The sequence below is a fragment of the Ipomoea triloba genome, chromosome 7 (assembly GCF_003576645.1).
Source record: "Ipomoea triloba cultivar NCNSP0323 chromosome 7, ASM357664v1".
Taxonomy (NCBI): Eukaryota; Viridiplantae; Streptophyta; class Magnoliopsida; order Solanales; family Convolvulaceae; genus Ipomoea; species Ipomoea triloba.
In genome coordinates, this window is record NC_044922.1 from 17,960,170 (window position 1) to 17,977,720 (window position 17,551).

Consider the following 17,551-nt stretch of genomic DNA (forward strand, 5'->3'; position numbering starts at 1 on the left):
ACAATGCACCCATTTCAGTAGGTAATAGGGGTGTCATCTCCTAAGTGCTCATTACTATTAAACTTTATGTTTATTGGGGTTGTACTGTGTATTCATTGTTAAAAATGGAACACAAATGAATATGAACCTATGCTAGAGGTATGAATTGAAGTTCATGCAAGAATTGAAGTGGTTTGGGACAACAGTACACCTATGCTAAATTTCAACTAATTAACTGAATCTGCGTTGCACTTTTTATTTGTAGTGCATAAAGCTCTAACCTCCGCCTTTAATCCTTTTTATTTTTGTGCTTTGGAAGCAAGAAGAGATGTGATATCTGCTATTTTGTACAATTATTCACCCCTTATTTTAGTTGTTTTGAAGGTTATTTTCTGTATCCTAGTAAAATTGGGAATTGTTTGTGTGCTATATTGTCCAAGTGCTGAATTATCTACAAGGAACAACAAAGGAAGAATATTGGAACATTTTGGATAAGTTCTGGAAGAAAAGGGAATTACAAGGAAGAATACAAATTGGAAAAGAATTGGAAGTTGCCTAATGGGCCAAGGCCCATCTACCTCCTATATATTCTAAATATTCTCTACAATTGAAGAAGTTCCCCCTACAGAGTTCTGAACCCTAGCTTTTAGTTTATATTTCCCTAGCATAGTTTAGATTAGTTTTACATTAGATTATTTACTTTCAAGCTTGGAATCGGATTGAAGTTGGATTTGTTCTTTATCAGTAAAGTTTCTCTTCCCTTTTATTTCTTGCAATGTTTATGATTATTTATTATTGCTTTGTTGTGGTTACTTCCATCATGCGGGAGTAATTCGTTTATGGGTTTGGATTAGGGGTCCATTGTTAATCTTGATGTTCAATTTATGATTAATTGCATAAAGGGATTGAATCTTTTACCTAGGGTTTATGTTGATTTGGGGATTTCTTTGCACTAGCTATTGGTTTGTGGCCATAATTAATTGCTAGTCTAGGAGAGGGATTCATTACAACAACAGTTGGATGGAGACCTCGAGCCTTACCAATTTCAACCTAATTTTCCTGCTATGAAAGTAGAGGTAATATTGGGGGCTTACAATGCTTAGGTGCTTAAGGTTATGATTGATGCATGGGGCAATCTTATCCTAATTCTCTTATTGATTACGAAAGTAGCTGAGTAGAATTCTTTTGTGCATTGCCCATATATCCCTTCGGTTAATTATTCCTTCCCTAATCCTGAGCTTGTTAGAACATCAAGGTTACAATCCCCCTAATCTGGCCCATACTTTTATCATATAGTTTACACCTTAATCAATTGCTTTCTTTTATTCCACATCATTCAGTCTTTGTTACTTGGATTCTATAAATTCATATACTCTAGTGCCTGGTAATTCACACAGTTTCGTGCCATAACACCAATCCTCAGCGGAACGACATTACACCCTTTTACACTCATCATTTGTGCTCATCAACATGCATTTCACAATCTCACATCATATAATCCAAAATGGACATACAATCCAAATTATGCATGGAAAAAGTGTGTAATTGTACGTATTCTCAATTTGATTCTTTTACTTACCTTGATTTGAAACAAGGCCATTTTAAGTTGTAAATATATAGTTTGTTTCTGTTTCTGACCTACATATACAAACAATTATCATGTTTTGACAGCGTTAGAATTTAAGATTTGGCCAACGTCATTCAACTGGACTATAATAGACATGGCCAAACACACTTAAAAACACTGCAATCAAGTCCCTGAACAACTCAAAATCATGCAATTGAACTTAAAGTGAAGTGACTTGTTGACTTGGTATCGATTGCATCGTCACCAGATAAAAAAAATTAATTTTTAAAATTTATTTTAATAACTATAAATTAAATAAAAACTAAATAGCCTTGCTTTCGTGGGTAGAAACCGGAAGGCAGCCTTTGCTTATATTGAAGACAAGATTAAGCAGCGAATTGGGTCGTGGAATAAGAAGCGATTATCGCAGGCGGGAAAGGAGATCTTGTTGAAAAGTGTGGCTCAAGCAATGCCTACTTTCTCAATGAGTGTCTTTTTGCTACCTGATTCAATATGTCTGTCTATTGAGAGAGTGATGAACAGGTTTTGGTGGGGTTCGGGTTCTGAGAGAAGAATTCATTGGAAAGCATGGGATCGCTTATGCAAACCCAAGAAGTTTGGAGGGTTGGGTTTTAAAGATCTTCGTGCATTTAATTTGGCTATGTTGGGAAAGCAAGCCTAGCGTTTTCTAACTATGCCAGACTCTCTAGTAGCAAGAATATATAAGGCACGTTATTACCCCAAAACCTCTTTTATTGAGGCATCAATTGGTAGTTCTCCAAGTTTCTGTTGGCGTAGTATCATGGCTGCTCATGACCTTATTTGTAGCGGTGTGAGACGCAGGATTGGAGATGGGAAGACTATTCTAATTTCGGGCCACCCTTGGCTGCCTGACGATCCAACCCCAATGGTTCAAACACCAATGCTACCACACCTGAGGGGTTCAGTTGTGTCTGTTTTAATTGATATTGATAGTGGCTCATGGGACATCACTATTCTCAATGACATTTTTAATCAGCACGATGTTCAGCGCATTAGCAGGGTGCCTATATCGCTATACTATGAGGATGGGTGGTTTTGGCATGATGACCCAAGGGGCATTTATTCTGTGAAAAGTGGTTATAGGTCAGTCATGGGTGAATTCAATGGTATGGAGGGTGAATTTGGCAAATGGAACTCACTATGGAAAATAAAAGTACCCCCCAAGTGGAAAGCTTTTCTCTGGAGAGCCCTAATTGATTCCCTACCAGTCACCACTAACTTACTTATAAAGAGGGTAGATGTAGACCCAACATGTCCAAAGTGTGGTGTAGCTCATGAGAATGTTTTGCATGCATTGGTTTCGTGTGTTTATTCCGAATTAATTTGGCATGAACTCAACTTACCTACTGTACCATACGTGGGTGAGTCTTTTAGTGTGTGGTTCTCAACTGTTTTGCATGGATTTTCAGAAGAGGAAGTTGCATTGACGGTAGCTGCGTTATATTACACTTGGCGTGCACGGAATTCAGCTGTTTGGGACGGCATCCTTCCACTGCCGAGGAAGGTGAAGTTCTCAGCAGAAGTTGCGCTGCAGGCATGGAAGGCTCTTCACTACGGCAGCTCATCCACATCCGAGGCTGCGTCCATTACAGATGCCGCCTCGGATCACTCGCACACAGCGCGGCCAAATTGTTTCTTCGATGCTGGGTTCTGCGCATCCATGCTCAAGGCAACATATGGAGCAGTTCTACTCACAGCAAGGGGGAGTTTTTAGCAGCCTGTGCAGGGCCCCTGCCCGATTGCTATTCACCATTAATGGCGGAGGCGGAGGCATGCAAACTGGTTCTTCCTTGGCTGCGTGACAAGGGGCTGGCGTCGGTGGTGGTTCATACGAATTGCTCACAACTACGGTCACACCTTTTACACGGTTATTCCATCCGCTCACATGCAGGTTATGCCATTCAGGCATGTAGGGCGTTTATTCAATTATTTCATAGTTGCGTTTTTCGTTTAGTTCCTAGAACGGAAAACGTCATAGCACATACACTTGCCGCATCGACTTTTTTGCAGTTTAATTCCTTGTATTGGGACTCTGTCCCTCCTGACTAGGGATGGCAATTTCAATCCGCCCCGCGGATATCCACCCGAATCCACCCCGCATGGGTCGGGTTTTTTTGGGTGATAGTGGGTGGTCGGGGTGGATCTTAAAAATGTAAACCCGCGGTGGGTCGGGTTGGATTCGGGTTTTATGTACAAAACCCGCCTAGCATCCCCACCCGACCCACCATGTGTGCATACATATATGTAATAGTAAAATAAGTAGTACTAGTATATAGTTAATTATAAAAGTTTCAATAACTTTGGGTAACTTTTTACTATTTTAATATCTAAACAACTAAATTTATTTTTAAAAAATTAACAATTTAGTTATTATATTATAATAATATTTCTATTATTTTATGTTTTAGTGTAACTAATGAATTTTGTTGTTTAATTATGTGTAAGTAATTTTGATATTATTTTTTGAAAAAATAATAAGTTGATAAGTAGTGGGTACCCTAGTGGGCACCCACACCCGGTGGGGGTGGGGATGGATTCTAAAAAAGTCCACCCGATGCGGGTTGGGGGTGGGGGTGGGTGGAGAAAATGAAAGGTGGGTCGGGTGATGGATGTAGCTAGGGGTGGGCATTTCGGTCTTCGGTTCGGTTTTTTCGGTTTCGGTTTCGGTTTCGGTTTTAAAAAAAATTGAACCATTCGGTTTAACATTAGAGTTCGGTTCGGTTTCGGTTCGGTTTGAAACGGTTCGGTTTCGGTTCGGATTTACTTCGGTTCGGTGTTCGGTTCGGTTTACGGCTCCCGAATTTTAACATTTCCTAGGAGACAAGGCGATCGGAGGTGCCGCGAGTTAGCGGGGCACCGTATTTACTATACATGAAACATCACATAACCCAAATCCAAAGTAATATTTAAATAATAAATACCACCATAACAAATTAACAATTCAAACAAATTAAAATAAAAAAATAAAACTAGAAATTAAATTCCAAAACTGAAATGAATTTGGAAATTCATTCCAGTCATTCCAGTAACTGGAATGAATTTCCAAATTCATTCTTAGTTTTGAAATATATATATTACGTATTTATAAATAATATATAAATATATTTATTAATTAATATATATATATATATATTTATATTTATAATTATATATAATATATATTTATATTTAATTATAAAATATTTCGGTTTTTTCGGTTCGGTTCGGTTTTCTCGGTTCGGTTCGGTTTTTAACCGAACCGTTCGGTTCTTCTAAAACATGAACCGATCGGTTTTTCGGTTCGGTTTAAAACCGAAACGGACATCTTCAGTTCGGTTCGGTTCGGGTAACCCGAACCGTTTTGCCCACCCCTAGATGTAGCCCTCCCCGATCCACACCCGACCCATTGTCATCCCTACTCCTGACTCTATTTCTGCTTTGCTGCATTAATCAAATTATTCCTTTGATTTCAAAAAAAAATTAAAAAAAATAAAAACTAAATATTTTAATTAAAAAAAAAAATCCACCAAACCCCTTCGACTTTGCCAGAGACAAAGAACTCTTATTCGTCTTAGGTCGGAGACGATGAAACCTCTCTCATTTAAGAGTTAATTTCATCGGAAGTCCCTTGTCTTTGGTGGCGATTCCATATTTAGTTTAACACTATTGTTTTTGTCATTTAACATTCAGACTATTATGTTTTGGACACTTTTTGTCGTTCTGATGATTTTTCTAGTGAGATCTTATTTTTCACAAGGGTATTTTTATCTATTTAATTTTTATTTTTTAATTTTTCACCAATTTACTTTTTTTTTTTTTTTCTTCAGCTGGTTCTTTCTCTCATGGTTTCAGACCTCCCCGAATCAACAAATCCCTACAATCTCCTTCATATCTTTCACCATCCTCTTTCACTATCTAGCCTGCCGTTATATTCCAACCTTTGCCTGCTACCAAGTAACATGCATGCATATATTATAGATATAATAACGTATGTAATTGAGGCTAGCAGAGCAGCTAGCTTAGCTTTCATATTTTTATTCAGATGAGATGAGATGAATAATGAAATTGTGTGGATATATAGCTTGGAGCATGGGTTTTGTTAGGCAAAGAAAAAGAATAATTGCATGCAATATGGGAGATAAAATGGTAGCAATCATGAATGAGTACAATAAAAGTAAAAACAAGTTTTGGGAACCAGATATTAAGGCAATACCAACGAAAGAATAAGCATTATAAGGTACCAAAACTCCCGAAGAGATTTTCCTTTCAGCTTTTAATAATGCACTGAGTCCAAAAAAAAACTTAGAGATTCCACATCTAAACAGAGTTCTTGATCTGGAAAAGAGAGCAAACTCTTATTAGGCAAAAAAATAGCTTATTGAATTATAAAATACCTTATTATATTTCGACGATGATCCTTCAATGTAGATTCTCTAATCCAATCCCTTTATCTTCCACTAGTTCCCGAGAACCATTTTTCCCTTGCGCTGCGTGTGGTATAAATTGAGATATAAAATCTGCTTTCCTGACCCAAACTTGTTTTACAAATGGTGCAATGCGCTTGTGAGTGTATTTCTCGGCCCTTTGATCCTTGTAAAAGTAGTAGCACTCTGGTCTGGTGTGTCCTCGAATCCTGTAATAATAACAAATAGGATTATAAGGCTTATAGGCATGTTTATATTTCATTACCATATTATGACGGTGCCTCGCTGAACTCGTTTGCCTTGTTGTACTGGTTTCTGGAACATCTTTTGGACCTGGTCCAGTTGCTCTGACAAAGACGGGTTTATCTTTGTTTTGGCCACCGGTGAAGCCAATACCAAACTTTGTAGTTGATTGCCTCTCTGTGTCAAGAATTTGATCTAGAGTTGAAGCCGTATCCATCATCTGAATATGCTTCTTGAGAGTGGTCAATGCTTGTTTCATCATTTTAACTTCCTGTTTCAGTTTCTCCGCTTGCTCAGTGGCAGTTTCAATTACCTGTTTAAGCTTCTTCTCTGTCTCAGAAGCAGTTTTAAGTAGTACATCTTTGTCAACTAGTTGAAGTCAATGCTGCGTTATGTGTCTATGTAATTTCTTCTTCTTTTCCTGTCCTGCCCATCCATACTAATTCCAAGAATACGACAATGTATATAAATATAAATATAAATACCACAATTGCGACGCTTGTGCGGTGTTCGTGCGACATTCGTGCGGTGTCTGTGCAATGTTGATAGCATCACATACTTGGTGTTTTTGGGCTCCTACAAAATTTGGGTTTAAGGAGAGAGGTGAACCCAAGACTACTTGGTGCAAAACAAAAATCATACCAGCTAAGCTATAGTCACTATTGTCATTGCTTACGTGCAGTAAGTATTAAACGCAAAGGCTCAACATGCATTCAGTTCTCAAGTTCCCAAAAGGTGATGACTCATGCTGCTAGCAATCAAACACGCGTCCTCTATGCTGACTAAGGCTTTTAAGAGCTTGACACACCAATTCAGCTAGCCAAGACATTTGTCCATCTTCAGTATAAATGATATTACTTTATTCCCATGCTGAACCTATAAATACCTCCACACCCTTTGTAGAAATTAAATCATCCGATCAGAATTGAATACAAGAGATGAATTCTCCCTTCTCCTTAGTACCATTATACTGCTGATCTTACTATTACTATTATCATTTTATCATTAGTATTATTATTATCATTATATTAGTATTATAAATACTATAGTCCCGATCAAATTCATAACAAATTATATTAATTCTCATACATGATATATATTTTCCCTCCCAAAAGGGGTGAAAGAGAAGCAGATGGTGACTGGATGAGGGCAGCATTGGCCCATTTTTTATTTCTCTTTCCTTTTCTCTTTCCTTTTCTCTCTCACACAGTCACACTCCACAATTTGCAACGCATGTCTCATCACACAAAAAATATACAACGCATATCTCATCAGACAAAAAATATACAACCCTAAACTTATTAGGCCTTCTCCAAAGAGGCACCAAATGCCATTTTGGTTGGAATTTTGTTGCAAACTTATTGCCCCCACACGCAATTTCCCTACGTCTACGTCAGTTCTTGGGATCTTTAAGTCCTTCCAACGCGCGAAAAAAAAAAAAAAAATCGTCTACGTCAATTTAGGGTGTGTTTGAAAAGTAGAAAAATGATTTCTGGAAAATGAGTCATTTTTTGGAAAACAGTTTCATTTCCGGTATTTGGGTTATATTCTGGAAAATTGTCTTTATGTGTTTGGTTCATTTTCTGGAAAATGAATTAAATTGTATAATTTTACATTTTAATTATTTTTTTAAAATATAAAATAATAATAATAATATTTCTTTTAAAAAGTAACATATGTGATTAGTTTGGCCAAAAAAATTGTTGAAGCCAACAAGTCCGGAAAATGACTTCCGAAAAAAAAATCCGGAAGTCATTTTCCGAAAAAATGACCTCATTTTTCTTGGTCAACGGAAATTGTTTTCCGTTGACTGCATCTTCTAGGCACGGCCAAACACCAAAAGCCCGAAAAATAATTTCCAGAAATCATTTTTCGGGCTACCAAACACACCCTTAGTATTCATTTAATTTATATGGGACAGCGTCCAACAACAACCTCCAACACACAAAAAAATGTCTACGTCAATTTACTATTCATTTATATCGGACAATGCCCAACAACTTTTCCAAAAAGAAAATACTATGTAATTTCATTTTCTACTCTCAATTTTCTCTAACATATAAAATCTTGAGGTAGATAATTGTATTGAGATCCACATGAAAAAAATAACTTATTAGAATCCGTCACATCAGGAAGTAAAATTGAGAGAGTAAAATTTAGGAATACATGTATTAGAACTCTTTCCAAAACTGACAACACTCACAACCAGCTTGGGTTTGGAGATTTGAAGAAAAAAGTTGCTAAACCACCTGAGTTTCGCATGTATGGCTGTGTTGTTATGTCTGCCAATGTTAGTCATGACTTTCAATTTTTTGAAAATAAATAAATCCGTACTAAATCGTTGCTTTTCCGTCGCTAAATTAGCAACAGAATGAATCCGTCGCTAAATTCGACGTTATTTTCACGTTTTTTTTTTGTAGTGGAAGAATAGAAGGAAAAACAATACAACACATACCAATGATTTTGACCAAGCATTTAAGGATTACTAAGATATACTAAGGGTGTGTTTGGTTGGGGGGTTTAGGCATAAGGTATGGGTATCAAAGTGATTGTTAGTGTTTGGTTGATAGGTTTTGTGAATGCTACTATGGGTTTGGAATACCCCATTAATGGCAAAACCTATACCCTTATTAAATAAGGGTTTCATCTTCCTTCATCATTTCTTCCTCAACTATTAATAATCATTCCCATTCCACCCAACTACCAAACATGCTAAATACTTTCACCAAAACCCATTACCCTTACCAAGTATTTGATACCCATTCCGATTCCGATTCCCATGTGCGAACCAAACGCACCCTAAGTTTTCCTCTTTTTTTCTTTTTTTTTTTTTCAAAAAAAAATAAAACAAAAATTGTCCCCCCTTTTTTCAAATCAACACCCTTGTTGTGTTCTCAATTACCCATTTAATTTGGATAAAATCTGAGAGACTATGTCTTACCCTCAATAATACCACAACATGCATGTATAAATTTGTCACGTCCTCATGTTGTCATTGCATTGCATTCAAGAATTGAGCAAATATAATGAGAAATTAAATAGTATAATATTAATACAAATCTAACATAATCAAACTTCTGAAAATTAAGATCAGATGATGAATCTTCTAATAAAGATTCAGAGGAAGAAGAAGCAGATGAACATGGAAAATCTTAGACTGGGAACATATTACATATATATATATATATATATATATACAGAGATTAAGGCTTTGTCTGCACGGACAACTCAATTGATTTTAAATGGTAAATTGTAGGCAGTGACACGTGGGCTGCTAGTCATGGTTGTTCCAGTACGCGAGTTTCACTCAATGTGATCAACTCTTTGTAGGCAACCTAATATGCACTAGCCCTCTCACCTATTGAGCCGTTGAGTCGTCCTGATTTATTCTTTTTATCTTATCTGGTTAGAGTGTGGGTTAGTGGGCAAGAGGGGTTAAGGCTTTGAATTTTGTTATATATATGTTGATGAAATTACTTTAGCTCAGATGAATTCAATTAAGTGACATCTGTCATGTCATTCTTGAAATGTTGTTGTCCGACTTTGAGTTAATTAAGTGGAAGTCCTATATGTTATTATTGTCCGACTTTGAGTTAATTAAGTGGAAGTCCTATATGTTATTATTGTCCGACTTTGAGTTAATTAAGTGGAAGTCCTATATGTTATTATTGTCCGACTTTGAGTTAATTGAGTGGAAGTCCTATATGAAATTACAAATGTTTGAGTTAATTGAGTGGAAGTCCTATATGAAATTACAAATGTTGTTGTCGGACTTTGAGTTATTATTACTCGTATTTCTTATGTCCTATATGTTGTATATATAATATAATCTCAGTGGAAGTCTCAATTGAAGTCATATAATCTCAGCCGAAGTCTCTTCGACTGAGATTATATTCATATATATAGCGTATAGGACAGGAGAAATACCAGTAATAATATACTATACAGGTGAACGGACAATTTTACCTATTCATTTGACCTCAATTTAACCAAAATTTGACGAAAGGACTAACATTGGAAAGAATTTGAAAGTCAAGGGACTTAAATTGTCCAAATTAAAAGTCGGGGACTAATTTTAGAAAATTAACATAGTCGGAGGACCATTGTTGGAATTAACTCTTTATTTTTAGTGTTCATGCAAGAATTGAAGTGGTTTGGGACAACACCTATGCTCGAGGTATGAAGTTCAACTAACTGAATTTGCGCTGCACTTTTTATTTGTAATGTATTAGTTATCAAGAATCAATTGAGCAAATTGTCATTTTGATCCACTGAGTATAGGAGTACTGTTAATTGCAATCCACGATTTTCAAAAGTGTTAATTGAATACCTTGACTATTCAATTTTTATCAATTTTGGTCACTCCGGCCAAATTGGCAGCCAAATTTTGCCGGAATAACTTAATTACCCAATTGCTTAATCTAAGGGGCAAAATAGTCTTTTCCATTGTGCCCTAATTAACCAAACCCAAACCGGTATATGCGTGCCACCAAAGTAATATGAAATCTTCACTAGCTTAGCTAGCTTAACTAGTACAATTGAATCTATATGTGTCACACTTTTTATTTATAGTAGTGTATTAGTTATCAAGAAAATCTCAAGAACACGATGTATAGAAGAGTGGAGTTGAGGGAAAGTAGAAAAATTCATGTAAAGTGTTTGCATATTTAATTTGGGCCAGGCCACAAAATCAATATTATTACAATGCTTTACTTCATCACTGAGTATGTTCTCCGGCCTTTAATTTAGATCAGATATATAAAGCTATTTCTATACTACATCTTTAACTCTTTTACCATTGCTCTTTTAATTACTTCATTTTGTTGTTCAAATCTCCAAAAAGCTTAGCTATTAAATTGGTAGGCCAGACAAAATAAATCTGTATCTAATGAATAAAGTAAGAAAAAATAATGGCAAGGAAAGAGATGCGAAATTTTTCAAAAAAAAAAAAAAAAAAACTTTCCTTCAACATCCTTGTTATTCTACTTTACTTTTGTGTTTTGGAAGAAAGAACACATGCTTCTCACACAATCCAACAAAAAAAAATACTTTCCTTTAACATCCTTGTTATTCTACTTAACTTTTGTGTTTTGGAAGAAAGAACACATGCTTCTCACATAATCCAACAAAAAAAAAATACTTTCCTTTAACATCCTTGTTATTCAACTTTACTTTTGTGTTTTGGAAAAAACAACACATGCTTCTCACATAATCCAAAAATGAAAATCCAAAAATTATATTCCTTCACTTTGGTCCTTTCCCTTACAGTGAAGCAAACTCAATTAATTCTTCTACAAGATTTTTAATTCCTATATTATATAAGAGCTACATTGTCACGACCAGAACCAACCCAAGTAAACCTTAAGTATTCCCTTTTTCAAAGAGCCAATTTACCTCTTCTTATCTTACCTGGCCTACAAGACATGGCAACCCAACCTCTCCCTCTATCAAGAACAGTGATTTCACAACTACAAATGACTCATGTTGATGAAGAGAAGATCATCATAGAACAAGTTAAGGATACACATAATCCGAATGGTGGCATAGATGTTGATGCTAATTGTCTTCTCAAGTTTGTGGATGACATTTTCAATTTCAATACGGTTTGTCAATATACTTGCATTAAACTATTTTTAATTGTTTCTCTTGAAAAATATATAGATTTAGTTACCATGGTATATTTATATGCACCTATATAGTGAATGAATTTTTCTCATACAATCACCTAAATGCAGCGCATTAATTCTATACTATTAATTATATCATTGTCACCAAGTAAATTTACATCGAATAATCATAGGCCAAAGAGATATTTCTTAAATGTTCTTACAATTCCTGCTTAGAAATAGTTTCATTCTTAGCTTGTTTTCATCACATATACACTAGTTTTGTTAATGGAGTATGAGTTTAGGTTCGTCGAGATGCAATGCAAGACAAGTTACACCTACAAGAACACATCCAGAAGGAGATTTCATTTGTTGTTTTACAACTCTCTTTCGTGGTATGGTGTATATAAATTCTCCATTTATCACACAATTTTATATGACTACAAATTAAATGATGACTTTTTTCTTTTAAATTTCATTATCATTTTTAGATAGCCTTCACTTCAGTAAACAATGATGATAGTCACTCAACTGCAATTTATCTGCTAAGTTTGTTGGAAAGTATATGTGGCATGTTAAGGGAGTAATGTTACTCGCATGTTTTGCGATCATCCGGGAAAAATTTAAAGTTGCCTCACAATCATGCCATCGGAAAGGACTGCCCTACAACATGATTGCTCTACGAAAAAGTCTAAAGTCAATGCTATCCTCTGGCAATGAATTTTTTTTGAATGACTCAATAAAATCTATGTTTGAAATCACTAAGCTTATGGTTGAGCTTCGACATTCATCATCAATGTTTTTGGCAAACTACTGGATTGCAAGGAGTGTTGTTGCTTATACTCACCTCCTTATTTTGCAGCCCGGGTAAGACCATTTGATTTAGTTTTGTATACATTACATATATTCGGTATTTGCCTTAATCTAATTTTTCAATAATCTTTAAAAAGGATTAGTTGTAATATTTTATATAAATATCTATAAATCATTAATACAATATAAAGTAGAAAAATATTTCGAAGCATTAATTTACATTGCAAAAAAACAAGTGTAAATTGGGTTTAATTAAGAAATCGTAAATAAGTATAGTGAAGATGGATTTATTGATGTTTGTTTTTTAATTAATTATTAATTAGCCATGCTCTTATTCTTCAGGCCACAAAATGAGATAATGACAGAACTGTCCAATGTATCCACCAAAATCAAAGAGATTCTGGCTTCAAGCCTCCCACTACTAGGTTGGCTTAATATTTTATTTTAATATTTGGTTACAAAATGTTTATGATTATAATTATGAATATCATATAATTTCTAGTGCATATGAAGTTATTATAAATTGACCGTAAAACTTTGTTTTGCGAATAAATAATCGTTACATTTTCAAATTAGAATAGTTTATTAAATCCAAAATTACAGTACAAACTTTGATTAAATAGATTTGACTAAAAATCATAAATTAGCAATGAGATTAATTATATATATAGTTTGGTATATGCAGACGCAAAAAGGGAAGAAGAATATTATCAAGCGTTGTTACATGTGTTTGACAATTCTTCAAATATTTTGGACGTTTTAAAATTGATATTCAATGTCAAAAATAATAAAGAGGCGCAAATTTCGGAGAGACTTATGTTACAGGTATGTATAAGTATTTGTTCTTACTTATCATATATGTGTACATGCGAAATACTATACCTGATTTGATGACATCCAATTATCTTTTATATTATATTATAGAGTTATTAATTCCATTTTTGGTCTTAGATTTATAGATGATGATAGTTTACTTTTAGTCCTTTTTCATAACATTCACATTTGGTCTTAGTATTAGTGTGACATAACTATTTGTTGTCCTCTATCAACAAAACATTTTTAACGCCGTTAAATACAAAGGTATTTTGGTCTTAAATTGCAGATTTTTCAAAAAAAAAAAATAAACATAAAAATATAACGGGGTCAACTCACTTTGTATAAAAATGATTGAAATGTCTTCATATTTAACAATATTTTAACAATTTTGTTGACAGAGAACAAAAAATAATCATGTCATAATAATACTAGGACCAAATGTTTATGTTCTAATAAAAAAAAACTAAAATTGAACTATCACCTATAAATCTAAGACAAAAAAAATGAAATTAACTCTATATTATACATATTTGATATTTACAGGGTTTAGTGGGATCATATGAGTTTGAATGGGAGGGAGTGCTATTGCTAATATCATCCGGCAAACACTTCCCCTATTATGCATATTTTGCGGGGCCCACTCCAGGACTAACAGGAGTACAATTAATCTGGGTTCCAACTATAAATAATCTGGATGATGAGCATATACAAGTGCCTTATTATATCTACAAAAGTAATCTTGTATTAGATCCACAAAAATGGATTGCACCAGCATTCTTAAGATTTCTTCAAGATAAGTGTTTCCCAACTTTTCAAATTGGGAGTGACCCTATTGTAATTTCACTTGACAAACGAGGAAGATTGGTTCATTCTAATGCACTTCACATGATATTCACATGGGGAATTCAACTTTTTGGAAGGAGAACAATGAGATCAGGTGATATAATAGTCCCATCATTAGAAAATGAGTTGCGGGAAATGACTTCTGGTGCTGACCGTGTGATTGATGACATTGATAAACAAATACATAATTTTGCCAGAGTGGTCCGCAAAAAGATCAATAATTGGGTGGACGACATCGAGGCGAAGATGAAAAGTTCGGTATGTCTATCTCATAATTAAACTTTTACTCGCTTATTATATATATGTAGATGTATATCTTTATTTATTTAGAAAAAAATTATAGTTTTAGAATTCTAACCATTTTATACAAATACAATAATATTTTATTCATCAGTTTCGTTCATACAATTACACGCATCAGAGGGAACAAGAGCTTTGGATTAAAGAATGTTGGAATCTTAACCTTGTAATAGGATGGTCCCTCCTCCAGAACTTCGAAAAGAGGCTAAACGAGTGGGTAAGTAATGAATCCTCATTTTCAATTCTAATTAATTACTACTCGGTATTCAATATTTATTTTTTTTACTTTTTATTTTAAATAATCAACGATTTAATTAAACATTAATAAAAAATCGTTCTATGTATTTTTCTTTGAACAGATTGATGATGAAAATTACATTTTCTTATGCGGTGGCAATAACATTAACCGAGTTCTAGAATTTATATTTAAGGTAAAAGAGGTTCGTTCCAAATTTCAAAAGGATATAAGAATTTCATACGTTGGTAGAAGAAAAATGAGTAAAGATATGAAGAGAGCATTTAATGGTGTACTTAACCTAAGTGATTATAAGCGCTTTTGGGCACGACTTTATAGTGTGGCCTCATCTAGGATTCAATATTTAAATAAGGTTGGACTTGATGAAGGAAGTGATGAAATTCTGCAAGGACTCAGAAAATTATTATCTTATGAAGATGAATGCACAACAATTGGATCATGGACTTTGTTGAGCAAAGGGAAAAGAATAATTGCATGTGATATGGGAGACAAAATGTTAGGAGTCTTGAATGAGTATGAGAAATGGAATAAGAATGCACATGTCAATGATTTTGATGAACAAGTATTCGAGGATTGCTATGAGATGCTTAATAGTTCTTCTCCTTGTTCTCATCAACACCTTTGTTGTGCTCTCAATTGCTCATCTAATTTAGATATAATTTCAGAGGTTGTGTCATGCCCTCAATGTAACCAGAACATGCATATATTTGTCACTTTCTCTTGCTGTCACGGTCCAACCAATTATTTATATTATGAACAGGATGAAGACTAGGAATATTAGGACTCTATAGCAATTATATTTCAACTATAGTTCTTCTTAGAGTCTTATCTTGTATAGGTTTACATATATTTCCATGTATTGTATTGTAACTATTACGTAATACAAAATACCTTCTCTCATCTTGTCTTCAGCGTTAAGTTTCTTTGTTTGCAGAGACATTCATGTTCTGTGTTTTTAAGGATTAATGTTTGTGTCATTTGAGACATTCATGTGTTGTGTTTTTAAGGATCCATGGAATAAGTGATCAAGGTCACAGAAACATTATTTGTATAAATTCAATTATTAAGTGTTGTATTCATTGCTTTCAAAAAAACAAAGTGTTGTATTCATTGTTTTTAGAGTTAAGAATCCCCAATGCAGGAGGTCCTTAATAGAGAAGTCTGAAGAGACCAAGCAAAATATATCATACATCATACATACTCTTGCACGCATTTTTTTTGTCAGAACACGAGTTATCTTGAACAGACCCTAACGGTAGGAGACATTTTTAAACCTGTACCGTACTCAGATTAATCTCGTCTTGATTTTTCCATACAGAAAGGGGTTTCAAATTAAACTCCAGACCTCTCTTAAAGGACGAAAACACTGCACCCATTTGAGTAGGTAATAGGGATGTCATCGCTTAAGTGCTCATTACTATTTCTTTGCAAACAAAGTGCTCGTTACTATTAAACTTTATGCCTATTGGGGTTGTACGGTGTATTCATTGTTAAAAATGGAACACTGATGAATATGAAAATGATTCAGGAAAATGGTCAAATAGGCCTTTAAACTTAAACTTTACTTGAAAGTGCAATAAGAACTCTGAATTTAAAAAAGGCAAGTAAACATTTAAACTTGTCATTTTAGTGTATGTAAACTCAATAACCGGTAATTTACCTGAAATAACCCGTCATCACGTTTTCAGCGACAATTCCGATAAAAATTTCAGCAAAAAAAGAATCTGGTAAAAAGAAAAATCTGGTGACCCTGGTGAAGGAGGATGGTGAAGGAGATGAAAACAATCTGGTAAAAAGAAAAATCTGGTGACTCTGGTAAGATTTTTTTAAAAAGTAAACCGGTGAAAAATTGAAAAAAGAATTGAAGAGACAAAAGTACCCTCACAAACAATAAGGTATCACTGGAAAAATCATTTAACAAATGAAAAATGATAGTTTAGGATGTTAAATTATAAAAACTATGACTAAATTTGAAATTATCACTAAAAATGCTAAAACAAGGGACATCTGATCGAATTAACTCCTCACTTCATTTCCATTTTACATTTTCTCTTTCTGGATTTCCTCTCTCTCTCTCTCTGAAATTTTCTTGATGATTTGATGAAGAGCTCGAGGAGTTTAGGAGTGGAAGCTACTGATTTTTAGTACACTATTGGTAGCGTTTTATTTATGTTTTTTCTAGGGATTTCAAAGTGAAAAAAGCAAGTTTTTTTTTTTTTTTTGGGTGAATGATAGAATCTTACAAGAGAAAAGGGGTTGGAAATTTGTAATGTTGAGGGGCAAATCAAGAAAAGCAGTGAGCAGCAAGCAAGGTTTCAAGGCGGCCCTTCCGTATCTTCTCTCCAGCAGAGACGGGGGGAGGGGGTATTTTATTTAATTTAAAATTATTAAAATATTTTTTAATTAATTTGTTAATTTGGTAACTGTCACGTTAGCGGATAGCAAGTCAACAAGTCACTTCAAGTTCAATTACATAGATTTACGTTGTCCAGAGATCTAATTGTAATTTTTTTAAATTTAGATGACCCAATTACAAATTCGTGTGTAATTTAATAAAATTCGACTTTTACTCCAATATTAAATGATCCATTAAGCGATGTAAAACCGCATAGCATGACCTCTCTCTCTATATATATATATATATATATATATATATATATATATATATATATATATATATATA

The 17,551-nt window shown here is 34.2% G+C and overlaps 1 protein-coding gene across 1 annotated transcript; it reads left to right on the forward strand.

Annotated features, from left to right (window-relative positions):
• Nucleotides 1-11,624: 11,624 nt before the first annotated feature.
• On the forward strand, nt 11,625-15,717 carry LOC116026195. The gene is made up of 8 exons (XM_031267664.1): nt 11,625-11,837; nt 12,146-12,235; nt 12,332-12,707; nt 12,996-13,078; nt 13,339-13,478; nt 14,013-14,570; nt 14,707-14,829; nt 14,972-15,717. The coding sequence occupies exons 3-8, from the start codon at nt 12,406-12,408 to the stop codon at nt 15,638-15,640; spliced, it is 1,875 nt and encodes a 624-aa protein (XP_031123524.1). The 5' UTR covers nt 11,625-11,837; nt 12,146-12,235; nt 12,332-12,405; the 3' UTR covers nt 15,641-15,717.
• The last annotated feature ends 1,834 nt before the right edge of the window (nt 15,718-17,551 follow it).